Consider the following 23,306-nt stretch of genomic DNA (forward strand, 5'->3'; position numbering starts at 1 on the left):
GGTGGTACAACAGTGACATCATCACAAAATGCCTTTGATATAACATTTACCCAGAATCCATTTCCTCATAACTTTAAGACTGACATTCATTCAGTCTTTGTTGGAGCATTCAAGTTACATGCTCAACATTAACAATACCTACATATATTTATTTGAGTCCATTTGAGCCCTCTTAATGCATTTTCCTATAAGAAATAGGAAGAGTAGGCCATTTAGCCCCTCGAGCCTGCTCCACCATTCAATAGGATTATGGCTGATCCAAAATCGTTTCTGCCTTCCTTCCACGTTTCAACCTGTTCCCTGTAACACTCAATTCACTGTCTGATCAAGAATCTCACTCTTAAATATATAGAAAGATTCTGCCTGCACAGCGCTCTGAGGCAAGGAATTCAGAAGATTCTCAATACTCAGCAGAAACTTCTTACCTCAATCATAAATTGGCACTCCTTTAATCTGAGACTATGCCTCTGATCCTAGACTCTCCCATGAGGTGAAACATCCTCTTAGCATTTACCCTTCAAGCCTCTTATAATTCCACATATTTCTTTGCTACATTAATAGTCAAGCTAACAAAATCTATGAAAATGCAGCGAGAACTGCCACAGTCCCAGGGGACCACAGGCTACTCTATTATTAGAGTTGACTTGTAGTCAGTTTAACCCGAGTGTCACCACCTCCCAGGCAAGAGGCATGGTTGAAACACCATCATAGTGACCTCAGCTGATACTGTATTTGAACTGAGCTAACAATTGCCTGTCAGAACAACCCTAATGAGCCGAGGAGCCATAGCCTTTTGGAAGAGGGAGGTCCAGATTTCCAACACTTTGAATTTTTTTTTAAATTGAAAGCATAGATTGGATCTCACTAGACCCAACATGAGAAAGAATTACAGTAGTTTTGGGATTCTCTGCACAACAAAACTCTGTCTGTACCCCTACCAGTCCTGGTCCTCCAGTTTCATAAATATTAAATTTAAATCTGGCATAGTTTTGCTTCACCCCATCCCAAATTGTTTCCAGCCTTCCAGTTATCCCAACCTTTCATTTTTGTGGCATTTTATCTCTACACCCAGTGTTTTACATTTGCAGTGATGACCCTAATCTGCTATTCCCTCCATAAACTACTGTGCCTCTCCATTCTTAAGAGCCTGCTAAAATTCATCATTTTGAACTGATTTTTGATTATACTCAAATTTCCTTTTCTTTGATTTAGCACAATACAGTAATGCTGTTGTTGGAACAAAATTGGATAGTCATTTGTCCAGTTGGTAGTTACCCAACATCAAGATAAAAAGTAAAAATTGTTGAGGTCAAGTTTAACTTGGGAAGGGTCACAAGGCATTGATACATTTGTTTCAATGTGGAATTACAACATCCAAAATGTACTTCAATCTTCCTAACTGTGCAGGAGCGTACTCTGATTGTGAGGGAGCATTTTCAGTTTGATTCACCAATGCAAAATTCCCTTTTTCTCAAAGGCAGTTATGGTTTATTACGCTTATTGCGCTTTCTAATCAATAAAGCCTATATCTCTGTCAGAACAATTGTGGCCAACATTGTCCAACATTTTGACTGAGGGTAACGAGTGTTGTTCTAAACATGACATCTAAAGATGCGTCACTTTGGTGGGAGCACAGCTTAGTTCATCAGTATCATGCCTAAGCTCCAAAAGGTAAATTACAGGAGGAGATTATACAAACTATGGCTGTATTCCCAAGAAGGTAGGAGATTAAGGGGTGAACTAATTAACTTTTCACTTCATTAAAGGTCAGATGGGCTACAGAAAGAGATTACTTCTGTGGTTTGAAAAGTGACAGATGAGATCCAGTCCAAAAACAAGAGCTGGACTTTTCAGGACAGGGAGTAAGAAACACTTGTACGCAGAAATTGTAGGTTTCTAACATTTTTCCTCAAATAAAATTAAATTTTTAATCTTACAGTGATCAGATATCCAACGGTATTAAAGGATATGAGCAAATGAGTCGGCAGAGAGGTTATATATCAGCTATGATCTCAATAAATAAGGTCAAAGATTAAAAAGCCTCTTCCCATTCCAATGTTGGATATCTTGGAAAAAGTAATAAAACAAAAATGTGCAAGTCCAGAAATATTTTAACAACTGCTCACAGCAACTACTCCAAATCTCACGTTATGTTTTAGTCATAATGGGAATTTAGGATGGGAGAAAGAATAAGGATAAGAAACTGTTTTTGATAGTTCCAGTGAAAGAGACAAAATGGAGTTTTGAAATATTATACAAAATCAATTATGATGTTTTGCTCATGTCAAGTTCAATTCTCGCTTTCCTTTTGGGACAAAGATTATTGCTAGTCTTTGTTGTGAATCGGAGTGTGCATGTGCATCAGCTTGATGCTGTAATGAGTTGGCACTTAAAAAATAATAAAGTTGCTGAAATGGATTTAAGATCCACAACAATGTTTACAAACTGTCAGATGAACTGCTGTTTAACAAGGCACTCAGACCAACTTTCATCCCATCTTGGGGATTATTTTGCATGTAAATCTAACTGGAATGTTGTTCTGATTGGTACTGTGGACAGTTAAAGATGTTTCCTCCTTATGGGCCTTACACACCTTAATGTTGTTGATACTGTATAGTTTTGCTCAGGTGCTGTTGATGTTTTTGTAAGTATAGATTTAGGAGCTGCAGATGCCAAAATGGATTTTGGTGCTTCCTCTTCCTCCTTTCCACCAGCAAAAGTTCTCCCCATCACTCTCTCAGAACCTGTGGTACCAACTGAAGACACTGATAATGTAGACTTAGAGATAATGGAGGTGGTAAGCAAAGAAGCTATAGTGACAGATGTTCTCTCTGTCCTGATAACTCCAGTTGGATTAGTGGCTGGTGATATGAATGAGTTGCTGACAGATTCTGAAGTAGGCTGTGAAGTAACTACATTTGTAGCTGTAGTAACTATTGATGGAGAGGGAAAAGAGGTAATTCCTTGGATTGAACCAGAGTTCTCTTCTGGTGTTGAAACAGTCACTGTTGCTTTGCCTTGTTCTTGCTGACGCCTCACATCAGTCTTCGATTTCATTTTTGGTTCTGCTTTTTTGGTTACCACTTTCGGCTTCTTAGGCATTGGTTCATCTTCTGAGACTTGAACTTTTCCTGACGGGAGCAAAGTAGCAAATGAGTTAAAGGTTTGGGATTAATCTTACTACAGATAGGACTTAAGCTCCAGCTAACTGGCATTAGCCCTAAAATGAATAAGCTGAATTTATACCCATTTTATTATTTCCGTAATTCACTAAAGTTCACATGCATGCTGGTTAGCTTTTAGTCACATTGAACAGAGGCAAAAAGGGGAAAAAAGTGGAATTAGTTATCAACAAGATTTATTAATTAAAGTTTCATATTCGTTGGGAGCCATTTAGTTGGGTAGATACAAGTTTCAACGCTGTGAAGCTTCTAAAACTCAAACACATTGGACATCACAGTAGCGGGCAGAACACTGGCTCAGTGGTTAGCACTGCTCTTGCACAGTGGCAGGGACAAAGGTTCAATTCACCCTCATGCAAATGTCTGTGTGGAATTTTGCACATTGTCTGTGTTTGTGTGCGTTTCCTCCAGGTGCTCTGGTTTCCTACCATTGTTCAAAGATGTGGGGATTAGGTGGATTGGCTGTGCTAAATGCTCAGTGTACCAGGATGTGCAGGCTAGGTGGATTAGGCATGGGAAATGCTGGGTTGTAGGGATAGAGTAGGTGGGTGTGTCTAGTTGGGATGCTCTTTGGAGTGACAGTGTGGACTCGATGGACAAATGGCCTGCTTCCACTCTGTAGGGATTGTGAGATGAATTAAACATTCAATAAAAGGTACAGATGTAGTGGCTACATCTTGCTTTGCTGTGAAATGGGATAGTTGGATTTAACTGAATCCTACTAACCATGCAAGCCCTAAAACTATACAGCGAGCATCAACTATAAACCAATATTGGATACTATGGGTGCACCTTACCAAGGACATGCACAATGGCAGCTGGTCTCTAATTTCAGTGTGTATTGCTCTCTCAATTTCAGTTCATTCAATGTCATGAATGGAATACTTGAGGCAAAATACCAACTTTCTGATAATCTGTTTGCTACGAGAGGTTTTTCCAGAAATGTTAACCCAGAAGATTCAGTCATACATTTATCACAAATTACTTTTACAATGTTACAGACTATTGTTATTTATGCATTATTGTCCATCATACTCCATGAACCAAAATAGATTTATACAAAATATGAGCCTACAATCCAACCAGAAGTGTAAGACTGCTCTGTTATGTGGTAGACACTGTGTGAAACATCGAATATGGTTGCATTAGTCCCTCCATGGGTGGCCAATATTGGGACTTCAAGTTATGATGTGGAACATAATGCCTAAAAAGCAGTGCTGGAAGCTGATTCAATAGTGACTTTCAAGAGGAAACTGGATAGGTATTTGAAAAAGAAAAACCTGCAAGTCTACATGGAAGAGCAGAGGGGAGCAGGACTAATTGGGTAGCACTTCCTAACATCAGCAGATACTCTGGTTATGTCTATTGTGTATAGTTATTTGCATTTTAATCAGAGTAGTGATTACTTAATTCTGGTTTTGCTCTCAACACAACTGTTACATAGTATTACATTGATAAAAACGTTCATGACAAATCTTGAAAATGTTTTTTGTGCTGTATACCTGTGCAGATTCTGCAGTTCAGGTCAAATAGGTGAGCTCGGTGTTCATCCGTTGTGTCTTTAAGCATGCTGCTGAAGATGTCAGGTAGCGGATGGTTAGTCTTCTGGGCAGGACGGATATCTTCCTGCTCCTGAGCAAAATAAACAAACTTCAACTGGATGAAAGCTGGGCAATGGTAAAAATACAATGAAACACTTGCAACTACAATATCTAGCAAATAAGCACAGCAGACAGCAGAACATAGAACATTTGAACAGTTTATGCTGCAATGTTTTTAAACACAATGTTCTTGAACATACCATGGTGAAAGCAGATTCAAAGCTAACTTCCAAAATTTAACTTAACAGAATCACAGAGAACAGGAGGAACAGGTTAGAGACCAGCTCTACATCAAATATGATCAGAGCTGATCATCCAACTCTATATTCTGTTCTGACTTTCTCCCTATTCCCTTTGATCCATTTAGTATAAGAATTATACCTAAATCTATAACTCTACATCAATTCCTACTTGAATAGGACACATTTACAGGATGAGGGAAAGAAGCAAGGCAATGGGTTTATTTAAGAACCAGCATTGGGAACTATGGTCCACCTCCTGTGCAAAAAATATATATTTCGGGAATAAAGCACAATAGGATGCAGTATTTAACATTTTTAATATTTCTAATCAAATTCACCTACTTTTTTTCTACAATCATGAATTACTGTGAACGAGAACACATCCCAATCTGACCAGTTGCAATGTAATGACTTACAAATGGGTATAAATGCTTGCTTTGCAAGTGACCGCATATCCTGAGGAACAATTACAGAAAACAATTCTTTGAACCACAAATCTCAAGGGTGAAACGATAAACGAACACCCAAACTTTTTAATTTTAGAGGGTTCATTGCTAACTATCAAATTTTGTCTTGTACTAAACACCTGTAGTTCTGGCTGAATTAAGTCAATCAGCATATACCACTGATCTTGAAACCTCCTCCAGTTATTTTCCAAATACAGATTTTATATAAACTGAACTCAATTTATTTTCAAATATATCTAAAATAATGTAAACTTCAGTAGACAATTTGTTACAAGAGTCAGTATCACTGCCCCAACCAAAAAACTCTGCACCTATTTACTGAACAATTTTAAAGCAGTGAGAGAAATTAGCGAGATAAAAAACTGGAAGGTGTGAAAAAAGTGGAAAGACAGTTGCAAACGTAAATGGAAATAAAGACAAAAAGGGTTAGATTGAAGTTCAGTTAGAGAACAAGATGGAATAGTTTAAATTGAACAAAAATCTTAACAGCAAGGAAATGGCAAGGTAAACCCCACAGGAAGTTCTTCTAGAATGTATAAGGATTTAGAAATTTGCAAACCTCTAAAACCAAAATACATATGAAATATTTTAGCGACCTAGGTCTACGTCTCTTTTACTGAGATGACAGGACAGAAACTAGATTGAAAGTGAAGGCACAATATCATTGTAATTCTTTAATAGTTATTTCTGATGATGTTGTAGAGATCTTTACCAAATATCTTTCAAACTTGTCATGCAAATCTTTTACTTTGCTGGCTAGATCTTGCTTAAAACAATGACCCACAGTTGCACTCTCCATGTAAATTTCCCTCAATTTTGTGTTTCCACAGCAGCCAGTTTTGTTCAAAATTATTAAATTGTTTTCTCAGTTGTCACAAAATACTGAAGAATGAAGATCCTTTACATAGGAATGCTTTGCCACTGTATGAACAATGTGCATTTTAGTGTGCCAGGGTAAGCGTCTAAAAGTAAACTGAAGAACTGTCACTCTTATGATTGGATTTATTCTTTATAGAGCAAGTGTGTCCATGGAAACAGACCCCTTGTCCAACTAGTTCATAGCAACCCTGTTTCCAAACTAAAATAGTCCCATTTGCCTGCATTTGGCCCATATCCCTCCAAACCTTTTCTATTCATGTATTTATTCAAATGTCTTTTAAATGTTGTAACTGTACCTGCATTCACCATTTCCCCTGGCAGTTCATTCCACATACAAACCACTGTAAAAAACAAAGTTGTGTCTTTTTTTTTAAACTCTTGCTCCTCTCACCTCAAAAATATGTTCCCTAGTCTTGAACATCATCACACAAGGGAAAACATGTTTGCTATTAATCTTATCAAAATTCCTCACAATTTTATAAACCTCCAAGAGGGTCACCCCTCAACTTCCTATGCTGCAGTGAAAGTAGCCCCAGTCTATCCAGCCTCACCATCTAACTCAAACCCTTCTTTTTCAGCAATACCCTAGTAAATCTCTTCTGAACCCTCCCGAGATTAATAATATCATTTTTTCTTTAAGCAGGACAACCAGAACTGCACACATTACCCCAGAAGAGGACCCACCAGTATCGTGTACAACCTCAATGTGACATCTCCACTCATGTAGTCAAAGATGAGATATGAAGGCATGCATGTTAAATGCCTTAACGACGTCTACCAGTGATACGAATTTCAAAGAATAATGTACCTGGGAACCTCTGGGTCTCTCTGTTCAACACCACTAGCCAGGGCTCTGCCATAAATACAAAGTCCTGCCCTTGTTTGTTTACCAAAATGTAATACCTCATACTAATCCAGATTGAACTCCACCCAGTTTTCAGCCTGTTGACTCATTTCATCAAGATCCCTTTGTAATCTTAAGATTACAAATCTTCTTCATTGCCCACTATACCACCAATATCGAGGTGAATCCACATTAATTTTTGAAAATTAGTTAGGGATGTTAGTCAGCATGGACTAGTTGGACCAAAGGGTCTGCTTTCATGCTGTACGACTATAACTTACTAACCATGCCTCCGATATTCTCATCCAAATCATTGATATAAATGACAAAAGTTAATCCAATACTAACCCTGGTGGAACACTATTAGTCAAAGGCCTTCAATCTGAAAAAGAATCCTTCACCATCACCCTCTGTCTCCTACCATCAAGCCAGTTTTGTATCTAATTTGTCCACTTTGAGTAAGTATCTACTGAAGTGGCAATAACTACATTAGAAGTTAGCATACTCTTGCAGTTATCTTGAAAGTTCCATGAAATGCAAGAAGTCATTTGTAGTTTGTCAAATCCATCTGAGAAACTTGACCAGCCTGAATTTCCAAGTTTTATCCTTTTGCATTTTGCAAAGATCAATTTTATCCAATCCATTACATAGGTCATCCATTTTCTTTACTTCCCTCTTCTACATTTTCCTTTGATCTTCCATTTCAATGATTGTCTGTCACCTACTCAAATGACACCAAAATATTGTTTCTTGATCTCCTTGATATTATGCATTAACTTCCTATTTGCCACAAACATTTCCTCGTTAGTTTTTCTACAGAGGTATACAGAACACCCTACCTCCCATGTGTCCAAACCTCATTAATACCTTGTGTATTTTTAATGGCTGCGAGGAACATAACACAATGTGCATATCAGTAATCCCTATGCATCCGCTTTCCCTCTCCAAAAATCTCGATTCTGCTTCTTTGATGTTAAAACATCCTTTGTTCTGAAAAAGCTGATCGTGGCAATTTTAATTCTCTTAAATCTCACAATCACATCTCCCATCACTTGTGATAATCTGTTTAAATTGTGTGAATGTTTTCACTTGTTCCATTACTTATTCATCTACATCAATATTTACTTCCAGGATTAGGTTGCATCTTTTCACAACTATCTTGGTGGTCTTCACATTCGTCCTTAATCTATATCCTACATTTCTGCTTACACATTGTTTACAATTTTCTGTAGCACCCTTTTTGACCTGCAATCAGTTGTGTCATTTGTGTTTCTCCAATAGTTGACATTAAACCCAATGTTGCAACCTGATAGATTGACTATGTCTCTTAAGATTACTTAAGTATGCAAATTGAAAAGATTTAGGGATATTAAAAATCTCTCTGTTGCCCTCCTCTTTCAATTGAAAAGCAGTCTGACAAGTCACTAACAAATTTTATCACTGCTCAAAAGATCCAGTACAGATTCAGAGTCATCCTTTCATCACTTCTCAATTTCTAATTTGTTTAAATATTTCTTATTTCCTGGTAGTGGATTATCAAATTCCTATTCGCAGCCTACAAAGCATACATCTATACATTCTTGCACTTCCAGATATCTTTCAATTACTATTCTCAGATGAAAGATACTCAGTTTTTGTCCTTTCTTTGGGAATCTGACCAACTACATTTGCTATTTCTTTTCAAACTAATTTTCACTATACAGTTCGCAAGACTTATTGTCCTGTAGTCAGAACAATTCAGAGCTTTTGGTTTCTTTTAGGATACTTTGGTCCAATTTTTTGCCCATCGCAGGTTTAAAAAAAAAGTCATTTTGAAATCCAGCTCACAAATAATCTGCTCTAATCTAATTTTAGATTGGTCTTGTTCTGTATTAACAGTTGCTTTGCTTGCAATTACATTCATCATGAATGGAGTGTAAGTTGGCAGGACAGGTCGTGATGAAACTATTCATCCATCTTGCATTCTGGAATACTTGCAGTCATTCTTCAATCTGCTAGCTGCTTCAAAATTTTATTAAATGTTCACAGATTAAAAGTGATATACTTTGTGCAAGTTATTGGAATCTACTTCTAGAAGGATGTTCATATTAAAAAATGAGGTCTGCAGATGCTGGAGATCACAGCTGCAAATGTGTTGCTGGTCAAAGCACAGCAGGTTAGGCAGCATCTCAGGAATAGAGAATTCGACGTTTCGAGCATAAGCCCTTCATCGGGCTTATGCTCGAAACGTCGAATTCTCTATTCCTGAGATGCTGCCTAACCTGCTGTGCTTTGACCAGCAACACATTTGCAGCAGGATGTTCATATTAGACAACTTCTAAACTGGTTTAACTTTAAAACATTTCAATTGCAAATAAATGTTCTCAGCGCATCGATGACCTGAGCAAGACTAGATTATTCATCTGTAATTGCTGTAAATGACCAAAGTTATTTGTAGCAGACATTTGACTAGTCTATTTCACTAGTGGGGCATTACAAAGTTAACCATTTAGAGTGGACTGAAGTAATGTGTAGCCCAAGTCACGTAGATCTGGTAAATTCCCCTCCATCAAGAATAAACTGCTAGCTACTTTCTATTGTTAAAAAAAAACATTGCACAGCTGTCACTTTCGTGTCATTCTTTTCCTCATCAAACATACAGAATTCCATTTTACAATGATGGAATAGAAACACTAAACTCTCTAGTTTGCTGTTCCCCTCTGTTTCGGATAATAATAATCTAAACTGCATTATGTTCGAAATTCATAGCATTCAATATTCTAATTGAAAATTACCTTGTTGTCCCTACTGTGAAGGGGCTCTGTCTATGGAATACACATTTTGCAGTCTGCACAGTGTGACATCATTGCTAAGTGAATAGTTAAAACTTTTGAAAGGATAATTATTCTTTTCAGCTTGTTACTTTTGAGATAGCATGTGTCTGAGTTCTTCCCAGCCCTATAATAAACAAAATGATATTTCAAACTGTGCATTGAATTTGATAAGGTAACTAGCTATTTTGTAGTTATTGACAAAGTTAAGCTATCTCCTGAACTGTGTTGAAGAATTTTTATTAGGCTCACAAATATTGCCCTTTTAATTATGCTGACAAACTCAATTTAATTGTCCACTAGTAAAAAGGTAAAGTTGCCACAAACCCATTGGACCAGAAACTGGTGGAGATTTAACAGACCTCCAGGACAGTAGGTTGAGATGAAGTCCTCATGGTAATCTCAGGCAGTTCAGGACTTAAATCCACGCTGTTACTCTGCAGTGCTATAACCCCTGCTCCTAACTATTCTTTATTGTGTTCAACTGGATCCCTAGCATGTAAAAATCTCATTTAACGTGTTCAGGGGTCCATGAATGATCTTAGCCCCAATTTACGAGTTGGTTATGTGAGTCAAACCAGAATTAAAGCTTGCCCCTTAAAAGCTGGGAACTTAATGTTGGTTGTTACTGTCAGTTCCAGGTGGTCTTAAAATCAAAAGTTGTGTTTGGTTGCTTCTTTCACTTTTATCCACAAAAGAGCTCATTTTACTAGATAAGATTCCTTTTTAGAAAATATTTATTTTTGAATATGCTTTTTTACTTCATTTTGATGTAACACTGGAAACACTGGCAGGGATTCTAATCAGTTTTTCCAAACATACTGTAAGGTCATGACAGGCACTAACTGCAGAAGCATTTTGTTCATATCTGACATGACCCTGAAGAAACAACTGTATGTGAAGCATTTTCAGTCCTTATAGTCTACATTTTACATTATAGGCTGCCCCAAAGTTGTGCCATATGTTGCTCAATGATCCACACACATCTATATCAAGAATGAATCTTCCTGTAGAAGCTGTAGAAGTGAAGATTACCACATCATGAAGCTTTCGTGTCTTATTATTCCTCCATGTTATCGTAGGAGATATCTGAAACAACACATAGTCTACACTGCACACAAAATATTAGGAAAGAGCGAGCAGCTAAGATTAATGGAACAAAATCTTCATCATCATGGCCTTGATGCAGAAAAAGAGGTAGGATTAAATTTTCTGAGAAATGGATTACATGTCAATATAGTGCTGAAGTCATATTTACACCTATTAATTAATCTCTGTTCAGAATCAGCTCAATTTCCCTCCAGGCATCTTCATTAGATATTGTGGATTTTTCATAATAATAGGATCCCATGTAAGCGGTTTGCCTGCATTTTACTCCAAAGCTGCAGAGTAGTTATGCTGTGTCTACCAATGTAGCTTAGTTAAACACTGGAAGGTTCTGTTTCTTCTTCAAGATATGAGTGCGCAGAAATCTCTGGACCCTATCAGAACAGCTACCGTCTGTCCTACAGCAAAGCAGCATCAACTTTAGGGTCAATGGGGCAAGGTGTGATGGCAATGAGCGCTATTCCCACCATCTCATTATCACTAGCAGATAATTTTAAAAGCCCTTTTCTGCCCAGCAATGTTTTTTTTCTACTTTCAGCTAGACATGTAGTGAAATAGTGGAAGTGCCCAGATGCTGGATTTTTCATCATCAGCTACAAACTTCAGAAAATTTGGGTGTATCCTGAACAATGGGTTACATCATGTATTCATTCCACTCCCCTGATGAGGACGACAGCCATGAGCCAAATACAAGGAAGCTCCAGCCGAATAGAAGACTTTTGCTGAAAATATGCCAGCTGTTTGATAGACACCTGTGGAAGTAGGTAGCTAGGTCAAAAGTGCATAAAATAATAAGAATCAAGGAACACCACAACATCGGCAGATTATTGTATTTATTTTCAGTCATGTCTCTTTTGCCCCTTATGGAATATATGCTGAAAAGATCTGGGTCGAGGAGGAAGATTACCTGTGACTGAATAAAAGATTCAACTCCAAATGCACATTTGACAGTTGTGGAAGACAGCAGCATTTCAGTTAGAAGTCAATAATCATAACCATTTTGAGAGGGAGACATAGCTTTCTAAAGGGGTCATTAAAGGTGTCACGGTGCAATACCTGTAATTCGATCAGAATATGGACAGATGGATAGAAGGATACCCATAATAGGCATTCAGCCTGGCATCTTTGCAGAGACTGTTCTCAAAGCAGCAAAAGACGTAAGACATAGCACTGGTACCTGAAGTACAGTGCACAAAATCAGTTGGAAGACTTCAACTTACAAAAATTTAAATATCAACCTAAAAAAAGAAATTTTCATTGTTTAAAACATATTTCAAAATATGAACTTACCTGCACTTTGCTCCAAATTGCTCATCAGAATAAAACTGGACCTCAACTACTCTTCCAAAGTGCATGTCTTTTGCAGGGCAGGGCATGAAAGGGGCAAAAGCGAAAACTGGACCAAGTCAACCCTCCAGCTATCATTTGCGCAACACAAGGTTGGTAGGTGGTAGCTAAAAAGGCTCCAAGATATGTTTTTTGAACTCAATTTGACAGTGGGCCTCCCATTGTCCTCTGAGTACTATAAACATCCAGAGGACAATTAAAGTATAGGTAGTATCTGACAATGCAAATGTCAACAGCACATCAGTAATTGCGTTTCCAGAGAGAAACCAATGTGCATTCACCATATTGCAGTCCACTATCATGTGTTCACCATTACAAAAAATGGAGAATGATTTAAAACAGAGATACCATTTCCACGTCACCCAGAAACTAAGTGGAGGAACACTTTGGCCTAGTTGCTTGTGCATTCAGCTTCTGATCCTTGATGCTGCAAATTGATCACAATTAAAATGTGTTTGTAAAGGGGCAACAATTGAATGGAATACTTGAAATGGTACTTCAAAAGGGAGCAATGCTAAAAATCATAATCATGGTTCTTGGGTCCAGAAGAGTTGACAGCTAAATTGAGAATTTCCTTCTACTATTTGCTCGTGGCTTCCTTCTATGCAACGCCATATCCGTTTTCCTTCCACGATAAATGGTCACAGTGCAGCATAGGGTCCTCTCAAGATCTTACATGTTTTTGTTGAAGATGTGTTGCCATTTCTTAACTTTATTTCGATACTATTCACTGCTGTTTGTCTTGAATTCTTAAGGCAGCACAAAGTTACACTGGAGGGGAATGTTAAATAAAAAATGTCGAACTCTGAATGAAAATCAATAGTCCCTTCTACATTTCTGTTAACACAATCAGCGGAGATCTGTTTACTTGAGAAAGAGCAGCAGCACTGAATGACAGAGAGCCCTTTAATGCCCATACAAGCACACCTCATTTGGAAAAATGTCAAAGGTGAAGCAACTATGGATGGGAAAAGAAACCATTGGAATTGGTACTTCTGGTCTCACTTCTTGTAAACGTAGGAGGGGTGAATAAGAATACACAGTTTCCCACATGTTCTGTGGTTTTTCCAGAGTCAGACAATAACCTAATTTCCAGATATTTAAACATTTACTGGGATCCCTACCATGCTCCAAAGTAGAAATGTTAGCACTGGGTCATGCATTATAACATCATGGACAAATTATGATGCAGGTCGGTCACAAAGTTAGAGCAAAATCCTGGAATTACCTTGGGTCAAAAATCCTGGAGCCCTTAACAGCACCATAGGTATACTTTACCTTTCTCCCTTATAAATGCAACATTCAAAACTGTTCACCACCTTCAAGAGTAGTTTCGGATGGGAAATGAATATTGACTTAGGCAGGATCACCTGTATCACATGCATGAATTTTTAAAAAAGTCCCTGCAAGGCCTCACTTCGATCTCTGATCATGATATACTACCTGGAGGTTACTTGGTCAGAGTCTACAGTATGGACAAAAACCTGCAATAGAGAAAGATTGCCTTTTTTGGAGCATTTTGTCTAAAAAAAACTCTTGCTCCGATGGGTGTGCTTGCAAATTTACACACGTCATTGTTCTCCCTTATGCCCCTCTGGTTGAAAAACATGTGGACAACTGTCAACTTTCCACATTACTAACTTCATTTAAGTTGCAGTGAAACTACAGATGTTAACTTGCAAGCCTGTTGGCAAAGCAAAGACGTAACCCAAATAGTATCTTACATCTAATAACAATGCAATTAATTTTTAGAAGATGAGGATGCAGTATCCTAAGCATCCAACCCTCGATCACAAACATACTGAGTCTGCAAAGTGTGCTAGCCACAGATTGCACTGAAGAACTCAAAAGACATCTTCCTTAACACTTCCTAAACTTCTAACTCATATCACTTACAAAACAAAGGACAACAGGTGCATAGAGACACAGCTTTCTCCAAGGCTCACACTCCAACTTAACTTTAACATATATCCTCAGTTCCTATATTTATCCATCAAAATTCTGGAACATCCCACCTAGAAGCATTGTACAAGCATCATTACCATGCAGATTTCAATACATCACTAACAAGTTCTTTGAGCATTTAGAGGTGGGCAACAAAATTGCCAGTGATGCACATACCCGAAGTATGAATAGTGTTCATAAAAGATGTACCAGCTCGAGAACACAGGTATTACCAGTTATGGTTCATCCCAATTTATACTCAGATCAAAATGATTAATTAATTTGATTTGTTCAATATATATATTTATAGTAACAAGAGGATACATTCCTGTTATTGCAAATTGCCCTACTATTCAGAAAAACCATGGAGATTTCAAATTAACACCCGTAATTGTGGATAAAATCCTGATGACTGCAGGTCATTGTCAGTTCATTGAATCTAACTGTATTCAATTCAGTGCAATAGATAGGACTCCAAAACCACAGTTATTTTCATATCAGAAGAGATAGGATACTTGAACAAGGCAATATAGTAGCATCTTAATTCGCTGATATGGCTTTCTCACCTTTCACAATTAATACCTGAACCTAAGATTTAGTTTCTCAAACCTGCATGCTGTTTTTACCTACTTACCCATGAGGAATTTACCTGTACTTCTTGGCAGCTGCCTTTTACGCTTGAACAATATGTTAGGAGAAGGTCTGAAATGTAATGTAAGTATTGTTCATATTCATGTGAATGGGGTTAGGCCAGGTTGGTGGAGAGAGTGGAAGAAGAGATTGTATTAGTCATAAGGCTGCTTTATTGAAATGTTTGCATAGTTAGACCTGAGATTCCTCTCATGTACAAAGGTAAACTGGTTATTGTTGAAAAATGTGGTGCTGGAAAAACACAGCAGGCCAGGCAGCATCTGAGGAGGAGGAGAATCGACGTTTCGGGCATAAGCCCTTCTTCAGGAATTCCTGAAGAAGGGCTTATGCCCGAAACGTCGATTCTCCTGCTCCTCGGATGCTTCCTGGCCTGCTGTGTTTTTCCAGCACCACATTTTTCAACTCTGGTCTCCAGCATCTGTAGTCCTCACTTTCTCATAAACTGGTTATTGTGCATGACAACTAGACAAGGTAGAAATCTTAAGTCTTTGTTTCTGTACCTAGATTCACCACATTTATACTGTACCATGGTTCAATGGAGTTCAAATATGAGGTTATGTCACAGAGACAAGAGTCACACTGGACTCAAAACTTTAACTCCGTTTTTTTTTCTCTACAGATGCTGCCACACCTGAGACTTTCCAGGCATTGGTTAGGCTTATAGTCCTTTAAGGTCAAGGGGTGACATAATTGAGGAGTCTGATGTGACTGAAGATGCACGTGTGTTTTAGGGAAATCTTATGTACAATTTGCACAGGAACTAATGAGGAGTAACTTTCATGCTCCCTGGGGCTCTCCATGACACATCTGTATTAAAATTTAAATCTAGGAATTTTAAACAGATTAAAACCCAGTTTAACAACTAGCTATTGGGCGGCACGGTGGCACAGTGGTTAGCACTGCTGCCCCACAGCGCCCGAGACCCGGGTTCAATTTCCGACTCAGGCGATAGACTGTGTGGAGTTTGCACGTTCTCCCCGTGTCTGCGTGGGTTTCCTCCGGGTGCTCTGGTTTCCTCCCACATTCCAAAGATGTGTGGGTCAGGTGAATTGGCCATGCTAAATTGCCCACAGTGTTAGATAAGGGGTAAATGGAGGGGTATGGGTGGGTTGTGCTTCGGTGGGTCGGTGTGGACTTGTTGGGCCAGGGCCTATTTCCACACTGTAAGTAATCTAATCAAATCTAACAACATAACTGAAGCCTCCAATGCCAATTTAACCCCTTGGACCTGACCTGACTATAAACGTCTAACCCGCATAACAGCAGAAGACTATTCAACCCCTTGAGCCCAATCTGCTGATTCTGGCTTGGTATCAACTCTTCTTTCCTTATTGGTATCCACACCCCTCCAATAATCCTCAATACTCTTGACCAAAAATCTATCCAATCCAGCCTTTAATAAATTCAATGACTCAGTTTCTATTGCCTTCTAAAGAAAAAACTCCATGGTTTACCAAGTTATGAGACAGAAAAAACCTCTTCATGTATAGCTTAAAAGGAAGATCTTACTTTTTAACAATGGTCTCCTGCACACTAGAAAAGCTCATTGTGGCCTGCCCTCTGCTTCCTGTTAGCCAACTAAGCCTTTATCAATTCTAAAATGTTATCCTACACCATGTGTCCTTTTGTTTTGGAGTAACCTTTAATGTGGCACTTTAGAGTCAACTTCAATATTCATTTGGGGGATGTGGACATTGCTAGCTGGCCAGCATTTATTGCCCATTCCTGGCTGACCTTGTGAAGGTGGGGATGAGTTGCCTTGAACTGCTGCAGGCTCTCTGCTGTGGATTGACCCACAATGCCCTAAGGGAGGGAAGTCCAGGATTTTGACTCAGCGACAATGATGTATTTCCAAGTCAGAATGGGGAGTGGCTTGGAGGGGAACTTGAAGGTGTTGGTGTTTCCATCTACCTGCTACCCTTGTCGTTCTAGATGGAAGTGGCTGTGGATTTGGAAAGTGGTGTCTGAAGATCTTTGATAATTTCTGCAGTACATCTTGGTAGATAGTACACACTGCTGCTACTGAGCATTGGTGGTGGTGGTGGGAGCAGATTCTTGTGGATGTGGTGCCAAAGCAGTCTGCTTTGTCCAAGGTGATGTGAAGTTTTTTTTGTGTCACTGAAGCTGTACTCAGTGAGGCAAGTGGGGAGTATTCCATCACACTCCTGCTTTGTGCGTAGTAGATGGTGGACAGGTTCTGGGGAGTCAGGAGGCGACTTACTCGCCACAGTATTCCTAGCCTCTGACCTACTCCTGTCACCAGTGTTTAGGTGCTGAGTCCAGTTAAGGTTCTGGTTAATGATCACCCCCAGGATGTTGATAGTGGGGGATGCAGTTATAGTAACACCACTGAATGTGTTGATTAGATTGTTTCTTATTGATGATCATAACCTGGCATTTGTGGGCACAAATATTACTTGCCACTTATTTGCCCAAGTGTGGATCTTGTCCAGATCCTGCTGCATTTGAACATGAACTGCTTCAGTATCTGAGGAGTTGTGAATGGTGCTGAACATTGTGCAATCACCCCCCCTTCTCTTATGGAGAAGGAAAGGTCATTGATGAAGCAGCTAGAGATATTTGGACCTAGGACACTACCCTGAGGAACTCCTGCAGCTGAAATGACTGACCTTCAACAACAATAACCACTTTCCTATATGTCAGAAAGATCTCCAACTACTGCGAGTTTGCTATCTAATGTTCATTGATGCCATCCTGCATTTTAAATACAGGACGTACCTGGGCAATTTTCCACATTGTCAGGTAGATGCCAGTTTTGTGAATGTACTGGTAGAGCTTGGCTAGGGATGCAGCAAATTCTGGAGCACAAGCCTTCAGTTCAATTAGATGAATATTGTCAGGGGTGCATATCCTGTACCTCCAGCCATTTCATGACATCATGTGGATTGAAATGAATTGGTTGTAATGCTGGGGACCACTGCAGGAGTAAAAAATGAGGTCTGCAGATGCTGGAGATCACAGCTGAAAATGTGTTGCTGGTCAAAGCACAGCAGGCCAGGCAGCATCTCAGGAATAGAGAATTCGACGTTTCGAGCATAAGCCCTTCATCAGGAACCTGAGATGGTTTATTCACTCAGCACTTCTTGTTGAAGATTGCAATGAAAGCTTTAGCCTTATCTTTTGCACTGAGGTACTGGGCTCTTCTATCACTGAGGCTGAGGATATCTGTGGAACCTTCTCCTCTAATGAGTTATTTAATCTTCCACCAGCATTCACGACTGAAGGTGGCAAGACTGTAGAACTTAGATCTGCACATATCTTTTTGAAGTCAGAGTACTCCATTCACTGTCCCATTATTCACTTTGCTTATGAAGCAAAGTAGTCAAATAAATCCCTGAAGAGCTTTTTGCCCAAAACATCGATTCTCCTGCTCCTCAGATACTGCCTGACCTACTTTGCTTTTCCAGCATCACACTTGACCCAAAATAAATTGCACACCAATTCCCTGCCATCTCACCAATTCACTAACACTCAAACTGGATCTACTAGAATAAGACAGCAATTCTTTAAAACAAAAGGATGTACCCATCTTCCCCTGTCTATTCAACCCTGACTGCATTCTCCCACAGATGGTGCACTGTCTGCGTCTGTAAAAGTTGGGGTCAAAAGATCCTAATTAAAACATGCAGCAGAACTTCAAGTTGAGGAGATTTACCTGCACAGCTGCATTTAGACAATCAGCTAGATAATTGGCCACGGCTTAGAAAAGTCAATAAGAAGAGTTGTTTTAAAATTCTTAGATTTCACCCCATCAAAGGAAAGAGTTGACCTTTATCCACAAGATAAGGTCCTTGAATTGTAGATCTCAGCTTGACTCTAAGCCGTGGCCAATTATCAAGTCAGCCATGGATGATGCTAGGTAGAATCCCCTCACAGTAAGGAATGTGGAAATTTGAAACTCTCCCTAAATAGCCAGAGAGGTTGGATGTAAATTGAAAATTTCAGAATTGAGATGTTAAGATTTTTGTTAGGCAATAGCACCAACAGCAGCTGCACATTAGTAAGTTTATGATGCAAAGAAATGGCAAACAATGCTGATGATAGCATCTGCTCCTTGCTAATGTTCCAAAGCTCCCAAATAAAGATGAATAGCATGAAGGGATGAGCTTGAGTATTGTTGGATGTTTTCATCTTGCACTCATCAGGACAATTTGCAAGAATACAATTTTAAGGGGAGGACACATATACTGTATGGGAAGAGAACGTGGATTAGTTGCTAAGTGGTCCGAGATTGGTAGAGCTGTAGTCATGGAGAATGCAACAGTTAATAATGACTGATATATAACAGCCAAAGGACTTTCGGTCTATCACACGAATGAGTCACATGATATATGAATTTCAATGTCAATGCCTGGTATGTAAGTTGTACATTCCAAGGATTAGCAGACTATCAAAAAATATGTCCCATTGGCTGTTTGCAATAGCTGATGACTGTACTTAGCCAGCCCACTTGCAAAAATCAAATTACAATGTCCAACGTTAATGTGATACTATATTTAGATAATATTTGCTGGATATTCTAGAGTATGTAAAGTTTTATCTGATAATCAATTGAGGAGTGTCAATCTAGTTTGCAATGTGGCACATTTGCATGTACTGGAAGCAACCAGCATGGGACCCTACTCTTTGCAGACTGGAAGAACATGCACATGCACTTTCAATTCAATGAAACAGGTGACCACTATCTGCTGGTTCAGTTCTCTGCCAATGCCTTGATTAGAGTACATCTGCCTTGTGCAAAGTTTAAACAATGCCTGGTCATTAAGTGCCATCATGAACTGGTATATTCTCTATGGCCGAGTCTAACTGCCAACTGATTAGCATTATCTTCTCATGTGGCATAAATGCTGATTGTCCACTTTAAACTAATATTCACACAAACTGTCCAGGGGATAAAATAAAACTTCAAAATGGAATGAAGTTAAAAATAACTGTTTATTAGACAGTTATTATCTGCACTTCACTGCTGACAGAACTATAATGCTATTGCAAAGACCATTATCCAACCAACAAGAAAGCAAACTGTTGAAAACAAACATTTGATTTTGTTTGGCTGCACTAATCGCATCCCATCTATGGGAACAATATCTTTTTCCAGTTTGTGTTTTGGAATACTCCTTTTTCCTAGATATGGCAATGCACCCAGTCTTCATTTTATCAAAAAATTTTACCAAACAAAAATTACAGTTCTGGAATTTTGACAGCAATCCCTGGTCTACTTACTTTGTGTTCTAACTATCCTTCATGTTTTTAGCACAAAATATTTCCATTGCTTTATTATTAATGCCAGCCTTTCCATACAAACAGATCAAATTCAGGTGCACCACATTTATTGGTGCATACCCATCAAGCACCCATGATCCTCAAAAAAAACAGTAAACATATTCACTTTGTCCTCCCTTTCATGACCAGTTTTGGTTGAGATTTCAGTGTACTACTTCCATCCTGATGCTACACAGTCTTATCTTTAATGAATTTCCAAGGTAGGCAAGTGCAAGTGTCTGTGCATTCCTGGGTCATATTGCCCCTTTTCCGAAAAGAAAATTGACACTTGCTTTCTGTTTCATCCCCAAGCATCTTTCAGGAAGTCATTTCTGGAAGATCTGTGCCAGAGTTCCTACGAGTATTCTTGTGTGGATTTTATTGTTCAGACAGATTGATCATTCTAAATTTCCACAGCTATGGGACTAGCGTCACAACTCACCTCAACAACACCCTCTGATTCTCTTTTGGATTTGTTATGTCCTGCTTAGTAAAAATTAAAGCAAAATACTTTGGGAGCCTGTATAACATTTGTTGTAATGCCCAATTCTGTGTTTAGGGGTCCTACTCCAGTACCTGTTTATCTTTTTCTTTCTGGACTTCTTTAAAAAAAAAATCTCACTCCTGTTGTTATATTAAATGCAAAATTTGTTTGTCATCAACTTATCATGTTTGAATCAGTTTCAGTTTGGTGCAATCTTCCTTCCTGGCCTTCCACGCTTTCTTTCCTCCTTTGTGTGTTGCTTGCCAAAGTTGTTCAGTCAGAAGCACATTTAAACTTGGTGCCTTTATTCTGCAGGGTACACACTGGTCCAGTGCCACCTTAAAGGAACTTCACAGTCCCTCCAATGTCCAAGTCATATTCAAGCCTGCCAGCCCACACCAATGAGGCAGCCAAAGCACAAAGTTGGTTCTCTTAAAATGTAGTAACCTAGCATGAGTTTTTATAATTACTTTAAAACCTTACAATGTAAAATATATAAAACTTTTTTTCATTGATTCCAGATATTGAAGTCTCACTATTATCAGAGACAGTTATTTTCTAGCAAGTTGAAATCTCCAACTTGATGACTCCTACATCCCCCTATTTTGTCCCATAGTTTCAGGGCTTTCATCTTATTTGAAGTAATGAGGTTGGGGTGATGTTCTACAGCTCAAATCAGTAACAGTTTACATTTATTGCAACCAAAATAATAGTGTCTGGTCTTTCCTTTTTAATGCCCTTTCTCTGTTGTGCCTCTATATTAACCAGCAATGGCTCCAATAATGCACTAATGAATTAGGCAATATGTTAGGAATATTACTGCACAGAATTTCCAATAATCATTCCTTAAGGTCCAATTTTACTATTCCAACCTTTCAAAAAGGACAAAAACCATCATTGGCTGGCAAAGCTCCCAAATTATTTAAGAAACTTGGGATCCAAATTTTGATGATACACATTGGAAGCAAACTCCTTATATGCACATCCTGTGTAATATGCAGCACATAATTTTTCAATTATCTTTTATATTTTATTCATCGATTTATCTTTGTACAAAGGATCAAAAAAGTTAGATATAAATGGTTATATTAATCAAGTAAATTGACCAGCAATTGTCATAAATATGATTTTGAAATTAAGGAACTAAGTCCGTGTAATCCACACACAAATTACTGGAAACAATTGCAGCAAATAATCAGAGAAAAGGGAAAGAGGGCAGACCACAAATGGAGAATGCAGAATAAGCTAAAGATACTGATGAAGCGATCAACCTTCCTGGGAGAGGATGAGATGACACGCTGTACAGTTCTAGGATTCTATAACTGAACATATATGAAACTAGATTAAACAGCAGATGACACTAGATTGGGATATCTGGTCAGCATGGACGAGTTGTACCGAAGAGTGTGTTTGCATACTGTACATCTCTATGACCCAATAAGTGGATTAGAATGCAGCTACTAGAATTCTTATCCCAACCCTCTGTCTGCTCTTTTAAAAAAGCTACTTAAAATCCATCTCCTTGATTAAATATTGGTTGCCTGCGCTATTGGCTCCTCCTCTGGCTCGGTGTCCATATATGTTTGATTATACGTCAAAATGTCTTGAGTCGTTTTACTATGTTAAAGATTATGCACAAATGTAAGTAGTTGTCGTACAGCAAATTCCAGAGATTCTTCATTTACCAAATCTGAGGATGTCTTGTTGATGTCTGCATAAATGACTGTTAAGAGGTGTTCACTTAAATTATTACTAAACTATTATGTAAAAATGTCAAGATTTTAGTTAGAAACTCAGGCATAATTCAAGGTTGAGAGTGTGTTGCTGGAAAAGCACAGGTCAGGCAGCATCCAGGGAGCGTAGTAATGGACGTTTCGGGTGGCAGCCCTTCATCAGGAATCCAAGGTTGGGTCAAATTCAAGATTGATTACAATACTCACACTATATTCGGATGACACAGCCGGACATGTATTTGCATGCTTGGAAATCTAAGTCTTACCTTTAGATAAGAAAGCAAATGGCTACCCTGTTTCTGATTATTACTAAACACCTGATCGATTCCTCAGAATTAGCTTGGAACCTAGTACCTTAAACAGAGAACGAGCCAGGTACAAACCGATGTCACCTCATTACATGAACTTGATCATTTCTTCTGCTTGCATAATTCTTACATAGAAATACACTGGTTGATTAACAATTTCTTGCTCCATTACAACTCGATCTACATTTAAAGAGGTCATTGTTACTGTTAGTCTGAACCTGGATTTCCCACTTCTATTCAAGGTTGGGGTCAAATTCTGTGCCGTTCCCCTATGTGGTCACTAGAGGTTGGGACCACTAGCCTTGATGTTACAGATTTAGGCAATAAACAAAGTTGACACTATAACAAATCAAGCATGTACCCTACTTGGCAGACTAACTGCTGTTTATAGCCAGAGAGTTTGCACTTGCACAGCAGTGATCTA

The 23,306-nt window shown here is 38.7% G+C and overlaps 1 protein-coding gene across 1 annotated transcript in view; it reads right to left on the reverse strand.

Annotated features, from left to right (window-relative positions):
- Window positions 1-23,306, reverse strand: part of LOC132823015 (death-inducer obliterator 1-like) — a 142,429-nt gene that overhangs the window by 21,829 nt on the left and 97,294 nt on the right. The window contains exons 12-13 of the mRNA XM_060836546.1: window positions 4,685-4,814; window positions 2,594-3,131 (exon numbers count right to left, since the gene is read on the reverse strand). Coding sequence (XP_060692529.1) covers window positions 2,594-3,131; window positions 4,685-4,814 — 668 coding nt within the window. The remainder of the gene's footprint in view (window positions 1-2,593; window positions 3,132-4,684; window positions 4,815-23,306) is intronic.

The sequence above is a fragment of the Hemiscyllium ocellatum genome, chromosome 15 (assembly GCF_020745735.1).
Source record: "Hemiscyllium ocellatum isolate sHemOce1 chromosome 15, sHemOce1.pat.X.cur, whole genome shotgun sequence".
NCBI lineage: Eukaryota > Metazoa > Chordata > Chondrichthyes > Orectolobiformes > Hemiscylliidae > Hemiscyllium > Hemiscyllium ocellatum.